The following is a 19,511-nucleotide window of genomic DNA, read 5'->3' as shown; positions in this document are numbered from 1 at the left end:
CTTCCTCATTCCATTTGAGCTCTGATGCTAAAATTTTAAATTGCATGGCATATTGACTGACAGGATGGACCCCTTGTCTCAGTGTCATGATGTTTGATGATGCTGATACAGTACGCCCAGGTTCATCGAAAATCCTCCTGAAGGATGACACAAAGTCTGCATAATTATCCAGCAGCGGATCTGAGCGCTCCCAGAGTGGGGAAGCCCATTCCAAGGCCTGGCCGGATAACAGAGAGACTATATAAGCCACTTTAGTTCTTGCAGTTAGAAAGTTGTCAGGCTGCAGGGTAAAATGTATGTCACACTGATTTAGGAATCCTCGGCAGAGTTTAGGATTGCCGTCAAATTTATTTGGTAAAGGAAGATGTAAGCGTGGAGATGATCTGCCTCCTGTATTCCCAGACGCTAATGCGGATGTAGCTGCTGGTACTTCAGGGGTAGAAAAGGAAGTTTGCAAACTATCCTGTCGCTTGGACATCTCTTGCAGAAATTGAGCCATCTGATGCTGCATGTTTTCCAGATTTTCTAAATGACCAGAAATGCATCGGAACAAATCCACTCCTGACTCCTGATCCGTGGCCGGCTCCATGGGGCCAGTGCAAACTGTGATGTTCTGGGTTGTTTGTGGACCCGGGGTGGTAGCAGGAGCGATCACAGAAGCAGATTTGAAAATAAAACTAGGATTTTAATAAGTGCTTGAGTAAACATATAATGGCAGTAAATAAAAGTCCAGGAATATATAAATGTGCACAAGAGTTCTGTGGTGGGAGTAAAGGGTTAATGTCCAAGTAGAAATAATTAGAGCTGTCCAGGTGTGCAGGTAGTGAAACTGAAAATAAACAAGCCAGGTATACAGGTAGTGAACTGAAGCGCAGGATGTCAGCAGGCTCAGGCACTCAGGTATGGGCAAGGGTGATGGAGGAAGCAGGGTAGTCCAGTGGGAGCTAGGAGCTGACAGGCAGACTGGCAGACAGCGAATTCACAGGAACAGGAAAGCACAGAGAACTCCCTCTCAGCTAGGCTGAGATACACGTTGCACTGGCAAAGAAGGAAGGCACTGACCGTTCCTAAATACCCCATGCCGTGCTGTTACTGGCCGGAGGGAACATGTGACTCACTAGGATTGGCCAGCCGCATCACATGGCCAGAAGGCAAGATGGCGGCGCCCATGCCAAACGGAATGGAGACGCCGCCAGGCCTTACCAGCGCAGAGTGACAACAGGCCCGCACAACGCCGCGCGCAGCCAAAGCCCCCCGCCAGACACCAGCTCCGCCACCAGACAGCCCGCGCCACAATGACCTCACAGGTAACACTCGCCTAGCGCCATGCTGAAATACCCTGGCCGTGACATAGACACTGTAAAACAAAAGGTAAAACGTCTCTGAGGTTCAGGGGGTACTGCGGAGAAGAACTGTAAGGTTGAATGCTGTAGAACTTGAAGATACGTTGAATCCTGAAGGGTAATTGAATATGACTCCTGGATGGAGTATGCAGGACTTGGAAATGAACTTGAGTCAGACTCCGGGATGGAGTGTGCTGGATTGGGTGAAGCACTTAGAATCGGACTCCGGGATGGAGTGTGCTGGATTGGGTGACGCACTTAGAATAGGACTCCGGGATGGAGTCTGCTGGTTTGGGAGCAGGAACTAGGAACAAACAAACTGGAACAGGAACAGCGAGCACAGGAACATAGGTCTTGCTGTGGCAAGGTGCACTATTGTACTGGCAATGAGACAGAGTCTGGGAAGGGCTTTTATATCCCTGGTCGGATGGTGATTGGCTGAAACAACAGGAGAGCGCTGCTGACTGGATGGGTCTGGACCACCTGACTTGATCCAAGAAGGCCGCGCCCATGATCTGGAGGTCTGACATGCTGAAGTGCAGGAAGTGCGGCTGGGACACCTAGGAAACAGCGGGGATGCAGGCAACCACCTTCAGGCATAGGCCCCACTCTGGATTCCACTGACAGAGGCGGTCGGCGACTCAGCAAGCCGCGATGACATAGGCGCAAGGGGAGATGCAGGGGTCTGAGCCGGAGGTCTCTAGAACCGTTTGTGACAATTGGGTTATGAAATTAAACTCTCTTGGAGTGACGGCTTAGGGACTCCGCATAATGATGACCGGCCGATAGCATAGCACTGGAGGTTCAAGACATTTTGACGTCCTTAAATTATTGTGAAAGAATATCTCAACTGTTTGTTTAAAATAAATTCAATAACTACACTCTACTTCAGTGAAGGGCAAGATTTAGCAGATGAAGGTTTCAGCTGTATCTGCATTAGTGTACTAGTGTTCAGTGTATAAAGTAACCAGTTCTTTTATTTATCTCCTAGGTTGCTGAGTGATGTTAGTGGGTGTAGTAGCCTATACTAGCGGAGGGGATTGGGTACATAACAGCCAGTCTACTTGAATGATGTGGCCACGCCGCTCCAGCTGCGTACCAAAGTGGCAATGTATTTGGAAGGGGCACAATGTGTGTTGTCACAATGTGGTATGGCTAAAACCACAACATGCTCGAGTTTCCTCCCCTGATTGCCTTGTCTATGACTGCGAGCATGACTGTCAGTTCACCATGGCTACCTCATCAGCTCTTCAAATAATAACCTTTTGATGTAAATATGTAAAATGCTACTGCACAATGGATTTTCAAGTCCTTAGTTAAAACGCAAGAAGCAGGCACAGAATGGGTCCCATTTAAAGTATAGAACCATACCTGAAGACTGATAACTGTGAGCAGGTGCAAAATTAAATTCAATTTGCAGAGCGTGCATGGCCGTGCATGTACCCTCTCCAACTTCTAACTGATAAATATTCTTACTCTGCAGAATAAAGTCTTATTTCTGCACTGCTCTGCAATTGAGTAGGAATGCCTTCATTCTGCTTGAATGCACCCCTCCGCATGTGCTAACTTCTACTCCCCCAAAAATGCATCTGTCTTGTCCCACAACGCTTACTCTGGTGGAATTCTTGGCGCACATACCCAAACGGAGAACCACAAAGTGTGCAAGACTACCTGTGCACTGCAGAACAGCTCAGAGTTCATTGTGTTGCAGAGCGTTTTTGTCTTTGATATATTTCGGTCATTTTCTTGCCTTTGACTTTAACATTATTCAATTCAGTAGAACTTTACATCCTGACCAAATTAAGTTTGAGCAAATCTACCTCCATTCCATTCAGAGGCAAATGAAATATACTGAAGTTAGTTATCAGGAACGTAACGCTGCTGGTTTTTATTCCAATTTGGAAGAAATGATGCTTCCCTGGCGAGTTTTCACAGCTTGCACCTCACCTGTAAATATACGCTCTCTTGAGGACAGATTCTAGGCGATCATTAAATTCAAAGAATGTTCTATACTGGGAAACAATGAGAAATAAAACAATTAGACCCACACAAATAATAACACAGCACAGACTAAATATCTGGTATGTTTAATCAAAAAAACTGGGACAAATTCACAATACTTAATACATTTAAGAGAACAAATAATTTCATCTATAAATACATTTTATTTTACCTTAAATAGACAGCAAGACATGCATGCATTGTTCAGCATTTGAACACAGCATGCATTAAGGGTTCATTTAAAAAGCTGCAGAAAATAATACTGTCCGTCAGTACAAAATGGCATTTTGTCATGTGACTTTTCTTGGACAAAAGAACCAGTTTTCTCCAAGTTTGTGAATGGCTTAGAGCAGGCTTGGCCAACCTGTGGCTCTGCAGCTGTTATGAAACTACACATCCCAGCATGCCTTGCCACAGTTTTAGCATTCCCTAATAGCAAGACTGAGGCAGGGGTTGCTGGGACTTGTAGTTTCACAACAGCTGCAGAGCCACAGGTTGGCCAGGCCTGGCTTAGAGGTTAAGGGCCTATTTATCAAATAATATTTGAGGTATATTCCTTGAAAACGCCAGATTTTGGGGGATACCGACAACTTTAAAGAATCCCCTGAATGTTTGAAGGAGGGACTGCAGCAGATATCCCTCCATTTCCGACAGCAGCTGCAGTCCTAATAGGTTTCTGTGAGGGCCGTGAAGTTGTCAGATTAACCAAGCTCCAGAATCTCCCCAGTAATGGCCACCACACATGCGCAGCCCTGGCTCCTGATATAGAAGGGTAATGATTGCTCTGTGATCATTTCACTGCTTTACACATTGCAGGGATTGACTTACTGTTTAGCCATTGGAGGGGCGTGTTTGTGCTTGTTTTTAGGAGTCTGCTGGCAGATTAGTCCTCTTCTTCTGCAGATTCCTCTCTCCCGATAAGAGCTGTCCTTTGCGATTCCCCAAGCTCGAGGAACTTCCGGGTTTAACACCCAGAAGTCCCTCTGCTCGTGCGCAGAAGGACTCTCAGGGGGACATCCCGAAAAGAAGCCCATATGCTTCTATTGGGTAACACCACCTGAACATGGCATTACCCATTGGGATGCATTCCGACGCTTTGTACCGCATTTTCCCCTTTAGTACATCCTGCCCATAGAGAGTCTGCATATAGTGGGGCATTTTAATTTTAAATTGCAGCCTCACCATATAAGACCATGTGATTTTACACACATTTGGAGGTCGCAGAGCTTTGTAGTTCATTTATACTTTCAATGAGATCCTGTTCACATCAGTTCGGGTTACTTTATTCAGAAATTATTATTATTATCAACACATGGTTCACATCTTCACACACGCAGCAAAACAGACGAGCAGCAGGTAAGTGCTGGCGGCGACTGCAGGGAGGGGGGTGGAGGGGGATTGGAGCTGTGCACAGTGTTGAGGGGGGAAGGGTGGATTGTTGGAGCTGTGCACAGTGTTGAGGGGAGGATTGTTGGAGCTGTGAACAGTGTTGAGGGGGGGATTGTTGGAGCTGTGCACAGTGCTGAGGGGGGCATTGGAGCTGACTGCACAGGGGCTGGGGAGGAAGGTTGGAGCCAGGGCTGCCATTAGAAATGATGGGGCCCCGGACTGACAAAAAAGGCGGGGCCCCCAACCCTTCTTCCTCAGTCCCATCAACTGTATCCATTGTCTGTATCCATTGCCATCAAAATGGCCTGGCCCGGGTCAGGTCGAAAGGACACAGACACACAGACAAAGACACACACATACACTTAACTTACCAATTTCACTCCTTCTGTCTCAGCCTCTATGCTCCGGACGCCGGCTCCTCACACTACCTGCCCGTCGTGGCTCCTCTCTTTCATTTAGCGGCGTGGTGTGGCGTGACGTAATGACGTCACACTGCGCTTGCTTCAGTGTAAAAATAAAATGAAAAAACTTTATTGGGGCAAAGGTAGTGGGCACAGCGGCCAATGTGGGAGGGCAGCGTGGCTGGATGAGAAGTGACTCACAACGAATCACTTACTCACTGTATTTTGCAGCGGGGGGGATGGTGGTGGGCACTTGCGCGGGCGGCTGCAGGCCTGCAACACACTGGTAGGAGTGGCCGGAACCCCCCTCTGGGTTTTTCACTGCAGGGGGGTAGTGGCAGGTGGGCACTCGGGCAGCAGCAGACGCCGTGTGGGTCCCCCGAGTGTTCGGGCCTGGGACTCCAGTCCCAACAGTTTCCCCCTGATGACGGCCCTGGTTGTAGCTAACTGCACAGGGCTGGGGGGGATTAGAGCTGACTGCACAGGGCTGAGGGGGGAGATGGGATTGGAGCTGACTGCACAGGGCTGTGGGGGATTGGAGCTGACTGCACAGGACTGTGGGGGATTGGAGCTGACTGCACAGGGGGCTGGGGGAGGAGGTTGGAGCTGACTGCACAGGGCTGTGGGGGGTTGGGGTTAACACAGGGGTGACACAGGCTGGGGAATGACACTGGCGCACACTGGGGCCGGGGGAATGGGGCTGAGAGACGCACACTGAGGTCAGGGAAATGGGGCTTAGAGACACACTGGGGCAGAGAAACGCACACTGAGGTCAGGGAAATGGGGCTTAGAGACACACTGGGGCAGAGAGACACACACTGGGGTTGGGGCCTGGAGACAGAGAGACATGGAGGCCTGGAGATAAAGAGACACAGAGAGCCTGGAGAACCACAGAAAGGCCTGGGGATGGAGACATTGGGCGGTCTGGAGTAACACAGGGGAGCCTGGAGAGACACAGAAGTTTGATCAGGGAAATACACATTGCTCCTGCACAAAAGCTTCTGTTACTACAGCATATATTATCTGGTTATGATGATGACATGGGTTATATTTCTACCTAAGCAGGCATCTTCCAGACAATGTGATCTCCTACATGAAGAGTGAATACCGGCTGAAGACACTGCCCAGTGAGGCTCAAATTCCTCAGAGGTTCCCCGTTGCAGAGAAACCACCATATAGGTAAGAAAAGACTGTCAATCTGACTGGGGTCCGAAAAACCCGCCATGGGGTGACACCAGGAGCCGGGTGCTGCACTGTAGCATTAAATACAGCACTCGGCTCCTGACAGTGTGAGGGAGCCGGCACTGCACAGTGCTCACCCGTACTTCTTCCACACACCAGACCACTGGGGTTCGGGGTGCGAGGCCACTCCCCCTTCTCAAGTGACCATGCCCCCTGTTCACGAGACCACGCCCCTTTTTTTGGCGGCGCGCGGCTACTCCGCGCGAACAACATACCTCCCTACACCTGGTGACACCATGGGGAAGGACGCCTTTGGTGTTTTTTTTCCAATATCTGACATGGTGCTAAAACTGGGACCACCCATTACCAGATCTCTAGTTTCGCCTATGACTACACCCCTACAAAGGTGTCACTATCTCCAAGCAGGTTTGCTCTGCAAGTAATGTACAAATGTATTCTTCTTTGTTGGCCTTCTGATTTATATCACGTGAGATAGATGTGCTATGTACACAGGGTTACACATGGACTAGTGACATTTGTGTCTGCAAAGAGACAACTTGTCTCCTATAACACTTTGGGTTGAAGAAGGGAAAAAAGAAAGTTTGTTACAATTGTTACATTTTATACAGAAATCTTTGCAGAAGGAAAAAAAACAAACAAGACTTGTGTGTGGGGCACACTTAGAGCTATATTATGAAATGGTTTTAAGGGCCGAAACTGGGATTTTTGTCACTTTGTGCAAGGCAGTAATTTGGCCCGCTTACCCCAGGTGTCTTTGGAGCAGTCTTTGTCCCCCCCTTCCCATATATGGATATTCTGTATGCTCCTCCTTAGGGCAGCGGCAGGTTCCCTCACACTGTTTTTCAGCGTGATTGATGTCACCTTCCTCAGCCAGCTCCAATCACATTCCTCAGCGAACCCCCATCACCTTCACCAGCCAGCACCCAGCCCCCCTATACCTTCCACAGCCAGCCCTTATCACCTTCCTCAGCTAGCACCCAGTCCCCCATCACCTTCCTCAATCAGCAAGCAGCACCCATCACCTTCCCCAGCCAGCACCCAGCCCCCCATTACCTTCCAAAGCCAGCCCTCATCACCTTCCTCAGCCAGCACCCAGACCCCCATCACCTTCCTCAGCCAGCACCCAGACCCCCATCACCTTCCTCAGCCAGCACCCAGCCCCCCATTACCTTCCACAGCCAGCCCTCATCACCTTCCTCAGCCAGCACCCAGTCCCCCATCACCTTCCTCAGCCAGCACCCAGCCCCCCATTACCTTCCAAAGCCAGCCCTCATCACCTTCCTCAGCCAGCACCCAGTCCCCCATCACCTTCCTCAGCCAGCCCCAATCATCTTCCTCAGCCAGCCCCCATCACCTTCCTCAATCAGCAAGCAACACCCATCACCTTCCCCAGCCAGCCCCCATCACCTTCCTTAGCCAGCCCACATCATCTTCCTCTGTCAGCACCCAGCTCCATCACCTTCCTTAGCCAGTCCCCTACTCAGCCAGCCCTCAGCCCCATCACCTTTCTCAGCCAGCCCCCAGCCCACAACACCTTCCTCAGCCAGCCCATTTCCCCCATCACCTTGCTCAGCCAGCCCCCACCTCCTTCCTCAGCCAGTCCCCATCCCCCATCATCTTCCTCAGGCAGCCCCCATAATCTTCCTCAGCCAGCCTCATCACCTTACCCAGCCAGCCCCCATCACCTTCCTCAGTTAGCCCCCATTACCTTTCTCAGCCAGCCCCAAGTCCCCATCACCTTTCTCAGCCAGCCCCATCACCTTCCTCAGCCAGCTCATATCACCTTCCTCAGCCAGCTCATATCACCTTCCTCAGCCAGCCCCAGTCCCCATCACCTTTCTCAGCCAGCCCACATCACCTTCCTTAGCCAGCTCTATCTCCCATCTCCTTCCTCAACCAGCCCCATGTCCTCATCACCTTCCTCAGTCAGCCCTATACCCCCCATCACCTTCCTCAGCCAGCCCCATCCCCCAACAACGTGACCTTCAACATGGCCTATGTTGTCACACCACTGCATTGCCGATTGCCCAAGCCACGGCTTAGCCTGCAAGAGCCCAGTACAGTGTGCACTGTGCATGCATTGAATGCAGAGGGAGCAAAGAGAAAAGGGAGGAGGGGTGGTGCTCTTTCCAAACTGCGACATTGGGGGCGCATTGTCACAGTTTAGAGAGAGCAGCACCCCTCCTCTCTCTTCTCCTTGCTCCCTCTGCAACCAATGCCCCCATTTATCCACATTTGTTGAACAGCCCTGGAGCCGGCTCCCAGGGCACATTCCCCCCATCCACCCCCTCCCTATTTGCCGCCCTGTGGTTATTAAAGTCAAAATGTAACTTTTCTTTATATACCCATAAAATGAGTGAATAACTATATATGATGTGTGTCACCTATTCTTTATTCTTAAAAACTCTGATAGTGCTGTATAATAGAGTATAGTAAAAAAAAAAAAAAAAATTTTTTTTTGGATAAATCTAGTTGAATATACTTTTTTCTCTATATCCAATCATGGCAAAAATATAAAGTTAGTCCTCAGATTGAAGGTGGGCCGGAAGAGCTCTGCTAACATCCACATTCACCACCTTCACTGTACGTCAGGCTGCAGTATGGGACAGCTCAGCCAAGACTTGGACTGCAGAAGAGTGGGAAATGGAGCAAGGTAGTGGAAGAACACCCTTGACCAATACTAGCACCAGTGGTCACCAAGTAAAGGGTGTCACAGTATTAAGGGCATATTTATCAAGTAATTCTGTCCTTAAAGTATATAGAAACTACTGCTTTGCATTCTTAAGGGCAGAATTAAGTATCCCTTAAATGTAGAAAGCAGAAGATATTGGAGATATCTCCTGCTTTCCAGCCATCAGCCCTCATAGGAGCCATTCCCCATAGTTATGGGGACGGTATGTAACAAGCAGTGGCATAACAAGGGGTGTGCATGTGGGGCACCTTGCTCTGGGCGCCATCTGACAGGCCCAGCAAAGGGGGGTGGCGCCAGCCTGGGCAATGTGCAGCGCTTGGAACAAGTGTTGATCCCAGCGCCGGAAGTCCTGCAGTCCGGTGAGCTGTGTCCTCGGCAGTACACATCTCACCGGACTGTTCCCAGCAGCGGGTGACATTTGGCACTGGCTGCGAGCTGGGTGCAGCTCGCAGAGCAGTGGCCATTTCAACTTGGTGCAGGCCATGAGCAAATTATGGTTTGCAGAATGGCAGCCAATAAAAGTGTCCGCGGTGAGCAAATCGCCACGTCATGGCTGGCTCTGCCCACGGCGTCTGAAATCAGACATCTCTGGCCAGAAAACTCAGTTTGGCGCCAGCGGGTGGAGGATACAGACGTTGCGGGAAGAGCTCCGGTGGCCGTGGAAGAGGCCGGTGGATGCCGGGCTCAAGAGAGAAGAGCTCCAGGGACAGTGCTGCTGGACAGGATGGGCCAGCAGCAGAAGAATGTGGCAGGAGGACTGGACAGTTAGGATACCATTAATCCCTCCCTACTCCACCAGGTTGTCTGGCACTAGGCCCGTGGGATAATTAGGCTTGTGGCACTGCTAGGGGGAGGGCTCTGTTTATTCCCTTGCCCTGGGCGCCAACCCCCCTAGTTACGCCCCTAGTAACAAGATCCACAAAGCGTAGTTTTAAGAAACTCATATGCATCAATGTGGGAGATGGAGATGCTCATGATGTCAATCACAAGATTTTCACTTTGCACATACACAGTTGGATAGGCACATACACAGTTGGATAGGCACATACACAGTTGGATAGGCACATGCTCGCACAGTTGGATAGGCACATGCACAGTTGGATAGGCACATGCACAGTTGGATAGGCACATACACAGTTAGATAGGCACATGCACAGTTGGATAGGCACATACACAGTTGGATAGGCACATGCACAGTTGGATAGGCACATGCTCGCACAGTTGGATAGGCACATGCTTGCACAGTTGGATAGGCACATGCACAGTTGGATAGGCACATGCACAGTTGGATAGGTACATGCTCGCACAGTTGGATAGGCACATGCACAGTTGGATAAGCACATACACAGTTGGATAGGCACATACACAGTTGGATAGGCACATGCTCGCACAGTTGGATAGGCACATGCTCGCACAGTTGGATAGGCACATGCACAGTTGGATAGGCACATGCACAGTTGGATAGGTACATGCTCGCACAGTTGGATAGGCACATGCACAGTTGGATAGGCACGTACACAGTTGGATAGGCACATGCACGCACAGTTGGATAGGTACATGCACAGTTGGATAGGCACATACACAGTTGGATAGGCACGTACACAGTTGGATAGGCACGTACACAATTGGATAGGCACATGCACAGTTGGATAGATACATGCACAGTTGGATAGGTTCATACACAGTTGACCAGCCTCGGTCTGAACCCAGCAGTAAATTGATCACGTATGCAATAATGAGTCTTAATTTTTGGGATACAGCTGCAGTTTTTCATAATAAGCCACTTAGCCATACAATATTAATTAGATATACTACCCCAACATTGTACATTATGAATTTTAATAGTATATGTAGGGCCTGATTCAGATATTTACGCTAATGCAATCGCAACTGCATGCTCTCACGGATCGCAGTTGCAAAATAATCTAATGCCAAAGTATATTCGACAGGGCCATAACTGGGCACATCCTCACCCTGTGCCATCCTCAGGATACCAGTATACTGCATATTGTGTGCAGGGTTCTTGTCTGGAGTGTCCACAAGGCGCTCAGCGGGTACTGCAGCAGCCATTGGGGGGGTGATGGTGCCGCCCACAGAGCCTCTGCACTCTACTGTATGTGACGGCACCGGTCGCCCATAGCTAGTTACGGCCCTGATAGCCAAGCATAGGGACGCCCACTGCTGTCTTCTCATATCCGTCCGACAACGTATAACAGCTTAAATATCAGTACAATTGACGCACAGAATGCCAGTCAAGTTCTGCCTCAAACACTGTGGCTCTCATGACACACAGAGAGCTCTCATGCTGCAGAGCAGAATGAAATAGCTAATTTATGCACGCCCACAAAAATGCGTTTAAATGGTCAGACACGCCTGTGTTCTTTTAACCACCTCCCCATTACCATCCCCAAACACTGAATACCTATCACTTTTAGAGTGGTTCCTCTGTATGAATGTAATCTCCATGTGATTGCTGCATGTGCGTTGTGCTGCGTTCATACGTGCTCAATAGCAAACAATCGCTCGTTCTGCAAAAATATCAGCATCACATCCGTCTCTGAATCAGGCCTCCACTGTCATGTGCTATACTCTGTACATACAAGTCAATAAATTGACAACTCACTTTTCAGTTGAAGACAAAGAAGACCTAACAGCACTCACATTCTGAACATGGATTTTAAGCATTACCTTTAATAGACGGTTTACTCTTAAGACTGGTTTGCATCCAAAGACTACGTACAGGAGATCAAGTGGTACCACAGATGCTGCATCAAACTGTGAAACAACACCACACGGTTTAGAGTTCCAATTAAGCAAAATAGATGACATTATGTTGACTTTTTTATGATGTTCACACTAGGAGCCAGAGAAGCTTAACCTGACAATTTAAATTATGCTGACATGTATTGCTGCTACACAGCCCCGGACCATTTAACTAATTCTTTAACTGTTCAAATAAACCTTTCTGTGACTTGCGTAAATATATTTTCCCCGGGAGCACTGCCTGAAATTTGCCTTATCGCTACATAGTTTTCTAGTGATTCTTTAAGTTTTAGAATTTCCACCTCACCTACTCTACAATAGCGAATGAGAAAGTAACTAAGATATTTTACGAAGAGTATAGAAGTAGCAAGTATATAGTAGCATATTTAATACATTCCTATTTTTGAAGGTATGAAATAGTGCACCAATCACATACTATGGTGGTGATTCTGAGACACACCCAGCGGCATCTGTGTCTTCATCTTTCACTGTTTGCGTATCTGTGACTTAATGCAAATGCTACTACAAGCCGTTCCCTGGTGTACAAGCGTGCGTCTCAATGCGCAAGGACTGAGACACCCACTTTGAGTGTCTTTAGACTAGAGATGTGCAGACTCGGTTTGGTTGGGATTTTCCCACCAAGTTCGTATTTTTCCCACCAAAAATCGGGTCTCAGAAAGAGGCAAAACGTCATCTTTCATGGACAAACATCATCTTTCATGGACTTTTGCCCATGAAAGATGTTGCTTGTCCATGAAAGATGACGTTTTGCCTCTTTCTGAAACACGATTTTTGGCGGGAAAAATCTGAACTTGGCGGGAAAATCCGAACCGAACCAAGTCTGCACATCTCTACTTTAGCCACTCAAATACCGCTTGGTGCGTATTTAGACACACTCATCCATCACATCATCCAAATTTGTACCAGCCCCATGCTAGGTGCAAATTCTTTGTCAGAGTATGGCCTCCAATGTGAAAGATTATGCGTCTGAATTCGCAACCAGCTCAGCGACACTCTCGCGATACTCCCATGCCACACCCATAAGATGGACCATCTCTATGCGTCCACATAGCCACCTTCCTGTAACAGCCCATTACATTTTGAAGAATTTTCTAAGGCTGTGGGTGTCAATCACAATTGCGACTCTGAACCTGATTCAGACCCGCTCACGAGTGCTGTACGCTCGCAAGCGGGTCGATGTTGGGCCAGTGCGCAAGCGCACAACGGACCCAGCTCCATCGTGCGCATGCGCGAGACCCGGATAGCGACGGGCAAGCTGTCGCTATGGGTCTCGCTACAATGGGGGCGTGCTGCCGATGGTGAGTGACAGCACGCCCCCTTTGGTGAGCGTGCCGGGGGCGTGGTTGGCCAGACCGAGGCGTTCCCATAGGAACACCTCTGATAGAGCCAAAAGTTCTCCAGGGCTTGCGGCAGACGAGACCCTACCACAAGGTCAAGACCATCACGACCATCTTTTTGGCCGCTCGCTATAGCTGTGGGTGGTCACCCACAGCTATGCGAGCGGCCAGGAGGCCGCTCTAAAATTCAGAGGGCTGGCCCTGATTCAGAGCGAGCGCTCTGCCAGAGCGTCCGGCTCTGAATCAGGGCCTGTGTGCGCACTGACTCTGGAGGCATGCGCAGTGCCATTTAGACAAATACGCAGAATAGAAAATGCTCAACTGTGTCCAACATTGCCAGTGCGTATGTGAGATTATTAGCAGAGATTACGATCAGTGATGATTAGCAACTCATACTGTCATTCTACAATTTGAATCTAGAACACATTTTTATTTACAATTTCATATAATTACTTACCCGAAACTTTGCAGATTTCCAATAGTTTTTCCTTATTATTTTTTGCTCTGTCTAATTAGAAAAGAAAGTTACTGTGGGACCATTGTAATATAAAATGATCAAAAGTCAATGCAACATACCCAGGCCAGGAAAAATGCAGGGTTTAGGTAGCGTAATTGGACCAGGACTGGCCTACAAAGGGGTAAGATTCAACTTACCGCTAGCCAGTATAGACAGGGAGATGAGCTTCACTTATTGGCCCTGGCAAAATTTCAGTGGTAAATTGTGGTGATTGTAATTTTTTTTATTGATTTTCTTTTGCCGCTTATTGCAACAATAAAAAAGATTCTAGTCCTGCCTAGGCTTTAACTTGGGGTGTGTGAGCGGTGCGGCCTTCAGGGCACAGGACCCTGGGAGAGACACCGTTGCTGCCCCACGGCACCTGCATTTGGCCTGCAGAGTTTGCCTGGAATAACATCATGAAGTTATGTGTCCAGGGGCGGAGATGGCACAGGGCACAAAATTATACAGTACTGATAAAGCCCAACTTCAGTAGGGGAGAGCCCTGGTGTACCTGAGACTCCCTCACTAGGATAGAAGGTTTCACCTATTTGAAACTACATAAAAAATAACATATGATTTTTTTTTTGCAATAAGAAATATTGAAAATGGCAAACACCATTGTTACCATACTCGTGTTTATGAGCTTGAATGCTTCTCTCTCTATAGGTAATCTACATTATATACTGGAGGGGAACAGCCTGCACTTATTCCACTGTTTTCTTTAAGTGCAATTTTAATTGTTACTACACTGTTTAATAAATGGTTTCATCCATGGGCAGTTTTCTTATCATTTACACCTGCTACTAGAGCTATACTGAATTGGCCTTTTTCACTGATATAACAGGAATGGACTAGTGATTTGGCTACTCCTACAGCCCTTATTGTAAATGCCGGGTAGAATGTTTTGCATTTACAGACATGTCCAGTGATAATCAAATCAATTTCAAATTAACTGGCATCAAGGTTATTTTCTCTGCACAAGTGCTGTAATATTAGTGCATGTTATCGCTGCGGATATTATGGAGTGGTCAGTAATGTTCTAATATTAGATTGTAAGTGATATTTAAAACTACTCAGTGAACTGTGAAATAAAGTTATATAAGATGCCCCCTTTATTATCTGAACAAGAGGTACTTTAGGAGAAATCAGTAAAAGAGGTGTAAACAGAGTTGTAATTAGAAAAAGCATTGGCGCCCCCTCTATTATTCAAATAGGGACATAAAGCACCCGAAAAAGGCCCATAGCCTCATGGGGAAGAGCTAGGGAACAGAAAGGGGAGGCCAGAAGATGCTAGGGATAAAAGAGGAATCTACAAGTGAGAATGATAATAAACAGGAAAATTGACATGCCCAAACAGCGCCCACTGCACTGCGGTGCCCTGTGCCATGGCACAGGTCGCACTACCCTAGTTACGGCCCTGGTTGTAGGTTCAATAGGCTTTACTTTGTCTGGACTTCTTCATGTGCAAACTACACACAGTGTGTGTGTAAAGCTGTCTGAATAATTGAGGAACAGTTTTGTTACACAGTTTTTTTTTTACCAAACAGACACAAGGGGGTAAATTTACTAAAGTGAGAGTTTTTAGAAGTGGAAATGTTGCCCATAGACACCAATCAGATTCTAGCTATTATCTTCTAGAAGGTGCTAATTACATGTTAAGTAGAATCTGATTGGTTGCTATGGTCAACATATCCACTTCTAAAAAACTCTCATGTTAGTAAATATACCCCAAGGAGTCTGATTCTGAGGCGCACGCAATCCACATGCAAGGCCGATGTTCACGTAGTTGAGTGATTATTTGCAACTTCGCATGTGCAATAAGTTCTAGAAAACCCCTATGACGCATACATTGCACAAAGGGGCAACCGCAGCAATCCCACCCAGGGTTAAAGTTGGCTGGAATGGGGTGGAACTAGTTTTGCCTCTGCCAAGGCTCTGCAGTGAGTGCGCAAATTACAGACTTCTCTTTTAGGAGGAATCCCATAGAGAATCCTCCCTGCCTTCCACATGAGTGGATGAAGTAGGCAGTGCTAGTGTACTCTCTTGGGCCGCGGATGCCTCTCGTAGGTCTCGGAAGCCCCTTGTATATTTTTTTCTGGTGCTGTGTACATGACTTCATGCTGCTGTTCCGCAAAGAAGAGCAGGGGCCAAACGACCAGTCACTGTGATGGCCCAAAAACAAGAAGGTAGAGGAGCTCTGAATTGAAACAGGAGGGAAGGGGTGTGAGCTGGAGAGACAGAAGGGGAGATGGAAAGATGCAGGGGTGTGAGCTGGAGAGAAGTCAGGGTGTGAGTTGGAGACATGCAGGGGGCTGAACTGAGAGACATAGGTGTGTGAGCTGGAGAGACATAAGGGTGTGAGCTGGAGACATGTAGGGGGCTGAGCTGAGAAACATAGGGGTGTGAGCTGGAGAGACAGAAGGAGAGCTGGAGAGATGCAGGAGCTGAGCTGGAAAGATGCAGGAGGCTGAGCTGGAGGGAGGCAGGGGGTGAACAAAAGAGATGCAGGGATGTGAGCTGGAGAGACGCAGGGGTGTGAGTGGGAGAGACACAGGGGTGTGAGCTGGAGAGACAGAAGGGGAGCTGGAGAGACGCAGGGCACTGAGGGGTGTGAGCGCGAGAGACTCAGGGGTGTGAGCTGGAGAAACAGAAGGGAAGCTGGAGATCCACAGGGGCTGAGCTGGAGAGATGCAGGAGACAAGCAGGGCAATGGTACTGAAGACATGCAAGGGCAATGGCATTATAGAGACACATGGGATGGTGCTGTAGAGATGCAATAGGATGGCACTGAAGAGGCATAGGAGGATGCGTCTCTCCAGTATGTTTGATTGGAGAAGTTCACAGTTTGCCATGCCCCAAAACTTCTATAATATGTATTATGTGGTTCTACCTCTGTTGCACGATGGCATATTATTCCTACACAAACAAGTGGCTTCCATACTAAATGATCTCCTATGTGCATAATGAATACCAGCTTAAGACACTGTCTGCCCAGGGAGGCTACATTTCTTTAGAAGTTTCCCGTTGCAGAGAAACCACGATATAGGTAAGAAGAGACCCTCATGCACCAAACAAAATTTTTGCTCTGGACTCCACTTAGTTTAGAACCGGCCCCGCAGAGGAGGCCAGGATAAAATGGAGAAACTGCAACTGCCATAGGGCTGGTGCAAGTTTTTATGGTGCGACCGATGGTGGCCCATAAGGACGAAACAGTCAGCATTACAGCGTGCACATATGCTGAAAGTGGACGTCTCAGTCCTTGCATATTCGGCTACATGGATGTACACAAGGGAAGGCACTTGTATGCCATGCACATAGACTCACAGACGGGTGACCGCCAATTCACGCTGCTGCATTTGCTTTTGTTGTGCTGGACTACAGCTATTGGCAACTTTTGTATCGATACATTTAATAGTTACACAGTGTTATAATCATTTCAAAGTACAATATTAGATTGAATTTTTAGATTGTTATATGTATTTATTTTTGTTATTGATTTTATGTGGCATCCTTAGTGGATATTAAATATTTATTGTGTATTTACGTACATTCATTATTGCATTATTACTTTTCTAATCATCTATTTGATTTAATATAGAGTCAGCGCAGATTTAGCTTTTTTTCGGTTTCTCCAAATTACCAACATACACAGAGGTTGGTTATCTGCTGCAGTTCTATCTTACTTATATATGAGTTACAGTGACTAGCTAGAAGCGCCAGAATTGTGTTGTTTTTTTTTGCTTTTGCGTGCGACTCTGGATCAGGCCCAATTACGCAATAGTAGGTGCAAGGGTGCTAAAAACTAGTCAGTCATGAATGAGCCCCACAGTTTGTAGAAAACAGTATATAATAAATAATATAGGAAGATGCTTCATTTGAAATTTAAGCTGGAAAGAGCTACAATTACGGTAAGTTATACTTACGATTATGTCACCTCCTTTAACAAATTGTAGACGTGGCTGAAACACGAAAATATCCAGAAGATAGCAAATATCACATGTATAGTCGATGATCATCCAGTACAAGAGGTTGTCCGAGACTTGATAGGGAAATACACATCGGAGTGGAATGAACCAGCAGTTCCAGTTGAAAGACACAGCAACGATAAACAGCCAAAACAGATAGAGGGGATCTAGGTAAATAAGATTATTTACATGTTGAGAAGTTTTATGAATAATATAAACAGTTGTTAAATATAACATTATCTTTGTCACCTGCGCATATCATTAATCATCAAAAATAACAGGGATCAGAGCCGTAACTAGTGATTTTTTGGTGTCCTATGCCAGAGAGAGCTTTGCCCCTCCCCCCCCCATTTTTTAAATAGGGACATAAGATAGTGCCCCTGGAAAAGGGCCATGGCCTCATGGGGAAGGGCCAGGGAAGAGATAGGGGAGGCCAGGAGATGCTGGGGATAAAAGAAGAGGAAGTTACATGTGAGAATGATAATAAACCGGAAAACTGACAGGCCCAAACAGCGCCCCCTGCCCTGCGGTGCCCTGTGCCATGGCTCTGGTCGCACTACCCTAGTAATGGCCCTGACAGGGATCATTTAGTGTTGGATGCAAGTCAGTTTATTTATGCATAAAATCTAAATTTTTACATGTAGTAAGGTGTATGTTTGTTTTATAGGCATTTTGTAAATTATATAGTACTAAAGTCACATTACTTACTACAGTAAAAAAAGCATGTAAAAGAAAATAATGTTTCTTATAGAATATTAAATGACATTCTGAAATGTTGGTATGTGTACTCTACCTGGCTCTGCCTCTGGCAGCCAGTATTGTTCTAAGGGCCTGATCCAGCAAGGATCGCAATTGCAATGCTGCACACAGGCTATAGATATATGATGCATGCACGCAGGCTATAGATATATGATATATGAATGCAGGCTATAGATATATGATGCATGCACACAGGCTATAGATATATGATGCATGCACACAGGCTATAGATATATGATATATGCACACAGACTATAGATATATGAATATATGATGCATGCACGCAGGCTATAGATATATGATATATGCACGCAGGCTATAGATATATGATGCATGCACGCAGGCTATAGATATATGATGCATGCACGCAGGCTATAGATATATGATGCATGCACGCAGGCTATAGATATATGATGCATGCACGCAGGCTATAGATATATGATGCATGCACGCAGGCTATAGATATATGATGCATGCACGCAGGCTATAGATATATGATGCATGCACGCAGGCTATAGATATATGATGCATGCACGCAGGCTATAGATATATGATATATGCACACAGGCTATAGATATATGATGTATGCACACAGGCAGCTTTGCAATTGCGATCCTTGCAGATATGGTAATGCAGCAGGAGGCATCCATTCAGCCTCTCCGGGGTCCGGTGGGATGCCTAACCTCCCGACCGCCCGCAAGACACTTCGGCCCATGGGTGGAAAAGTGGAGCAGTGCCCCAAAAACAGGACTGTCCCACTGAAATTGGGATGGTTGGAAAGTGTGCGCCCTCTATGGGGTGGCGCCCCTGTTCGACTGCACTGGTCGAACGTACCTTGAGCTGGTCCTGCACTGGACTCTTTCTAGCGGGGGGGGGGGGTAGTAATGCCACAGCCAGGGAAACCATTTCAATGGGTGCCTCGGCCAAAGCTTCAGTGGCGGTACTCCCGGAGACAATGGAGTCAGTTGCCGCCAGGTGCCCAGCCCTGAAGGGGGCATCTGGCTGAGCTGGCTCCATTGTCTCCAGGGTCCCGGCCGTTCCACCGCGACCGCATCTACACCGGTACCGCTACTGCCGGCTTCGCTGTAAAAAAAAGAAAGCCAGAGAGAGGAGCTGCTGAGATGAGCGCCAATCAGCA

At 47.5% G+C, this 19,511-nt stretch overlaps 1 protein-coding gene across 1 annotated transcript in view; it reads right to left on the bottom strand.

Moving 5' to 3' along the window:
* Positions 1-19,511, bottom strand: part of CNGB3 (cyclic nucleotide gated channel subunit beta 3) — a 246,521-nt gene that overhangs the window by 93,770 nt on the left and 133,240 nt on the right. Inside the window, exons 7-10 of the mRNA XM_088471523.1 lie at positions 17,573-17,781; positions 13,608-13,658; positions 11,718-11,804; positions 3,291-3,355 (exon numbers count right to left, since the gene is read on the bottom strand). Of these exons, the coding sequence (XP_088327649.1) occupies positions 3,291-3,355; positions 11,718-11,804; positions 13,608-13,658; positions 17,573-17,781 (412 nt within the window). The remainder of the gene's footprint in view (positions 1-3,290; positions 3,356-11,717; positions 11,805-13,607; positions 13,659-17,572; positions 17,782-19,511) is intronic.

The sequence above is a fragment of the Taudactylus pleione genome, unplaced genomic scaffold, assembly GCF_031769625.1.
Source record: "Taudactylus pleione unplaced genomic scaffold, aTauple2 ptg000114l, whole genome shotgun sequence".
Classification (NCBI taxonomy): domain Eukaryota; kingdom Metazoa; phylum Chordata; class Amphibia; order Anura; family Myobatrachidae; genus Taudactylus; species Taudactylus pleione.
Note: the sequence above shows the minus strand (reverse complement) of the source record. Positions and strands in the feature narration are given on the sequence as shown.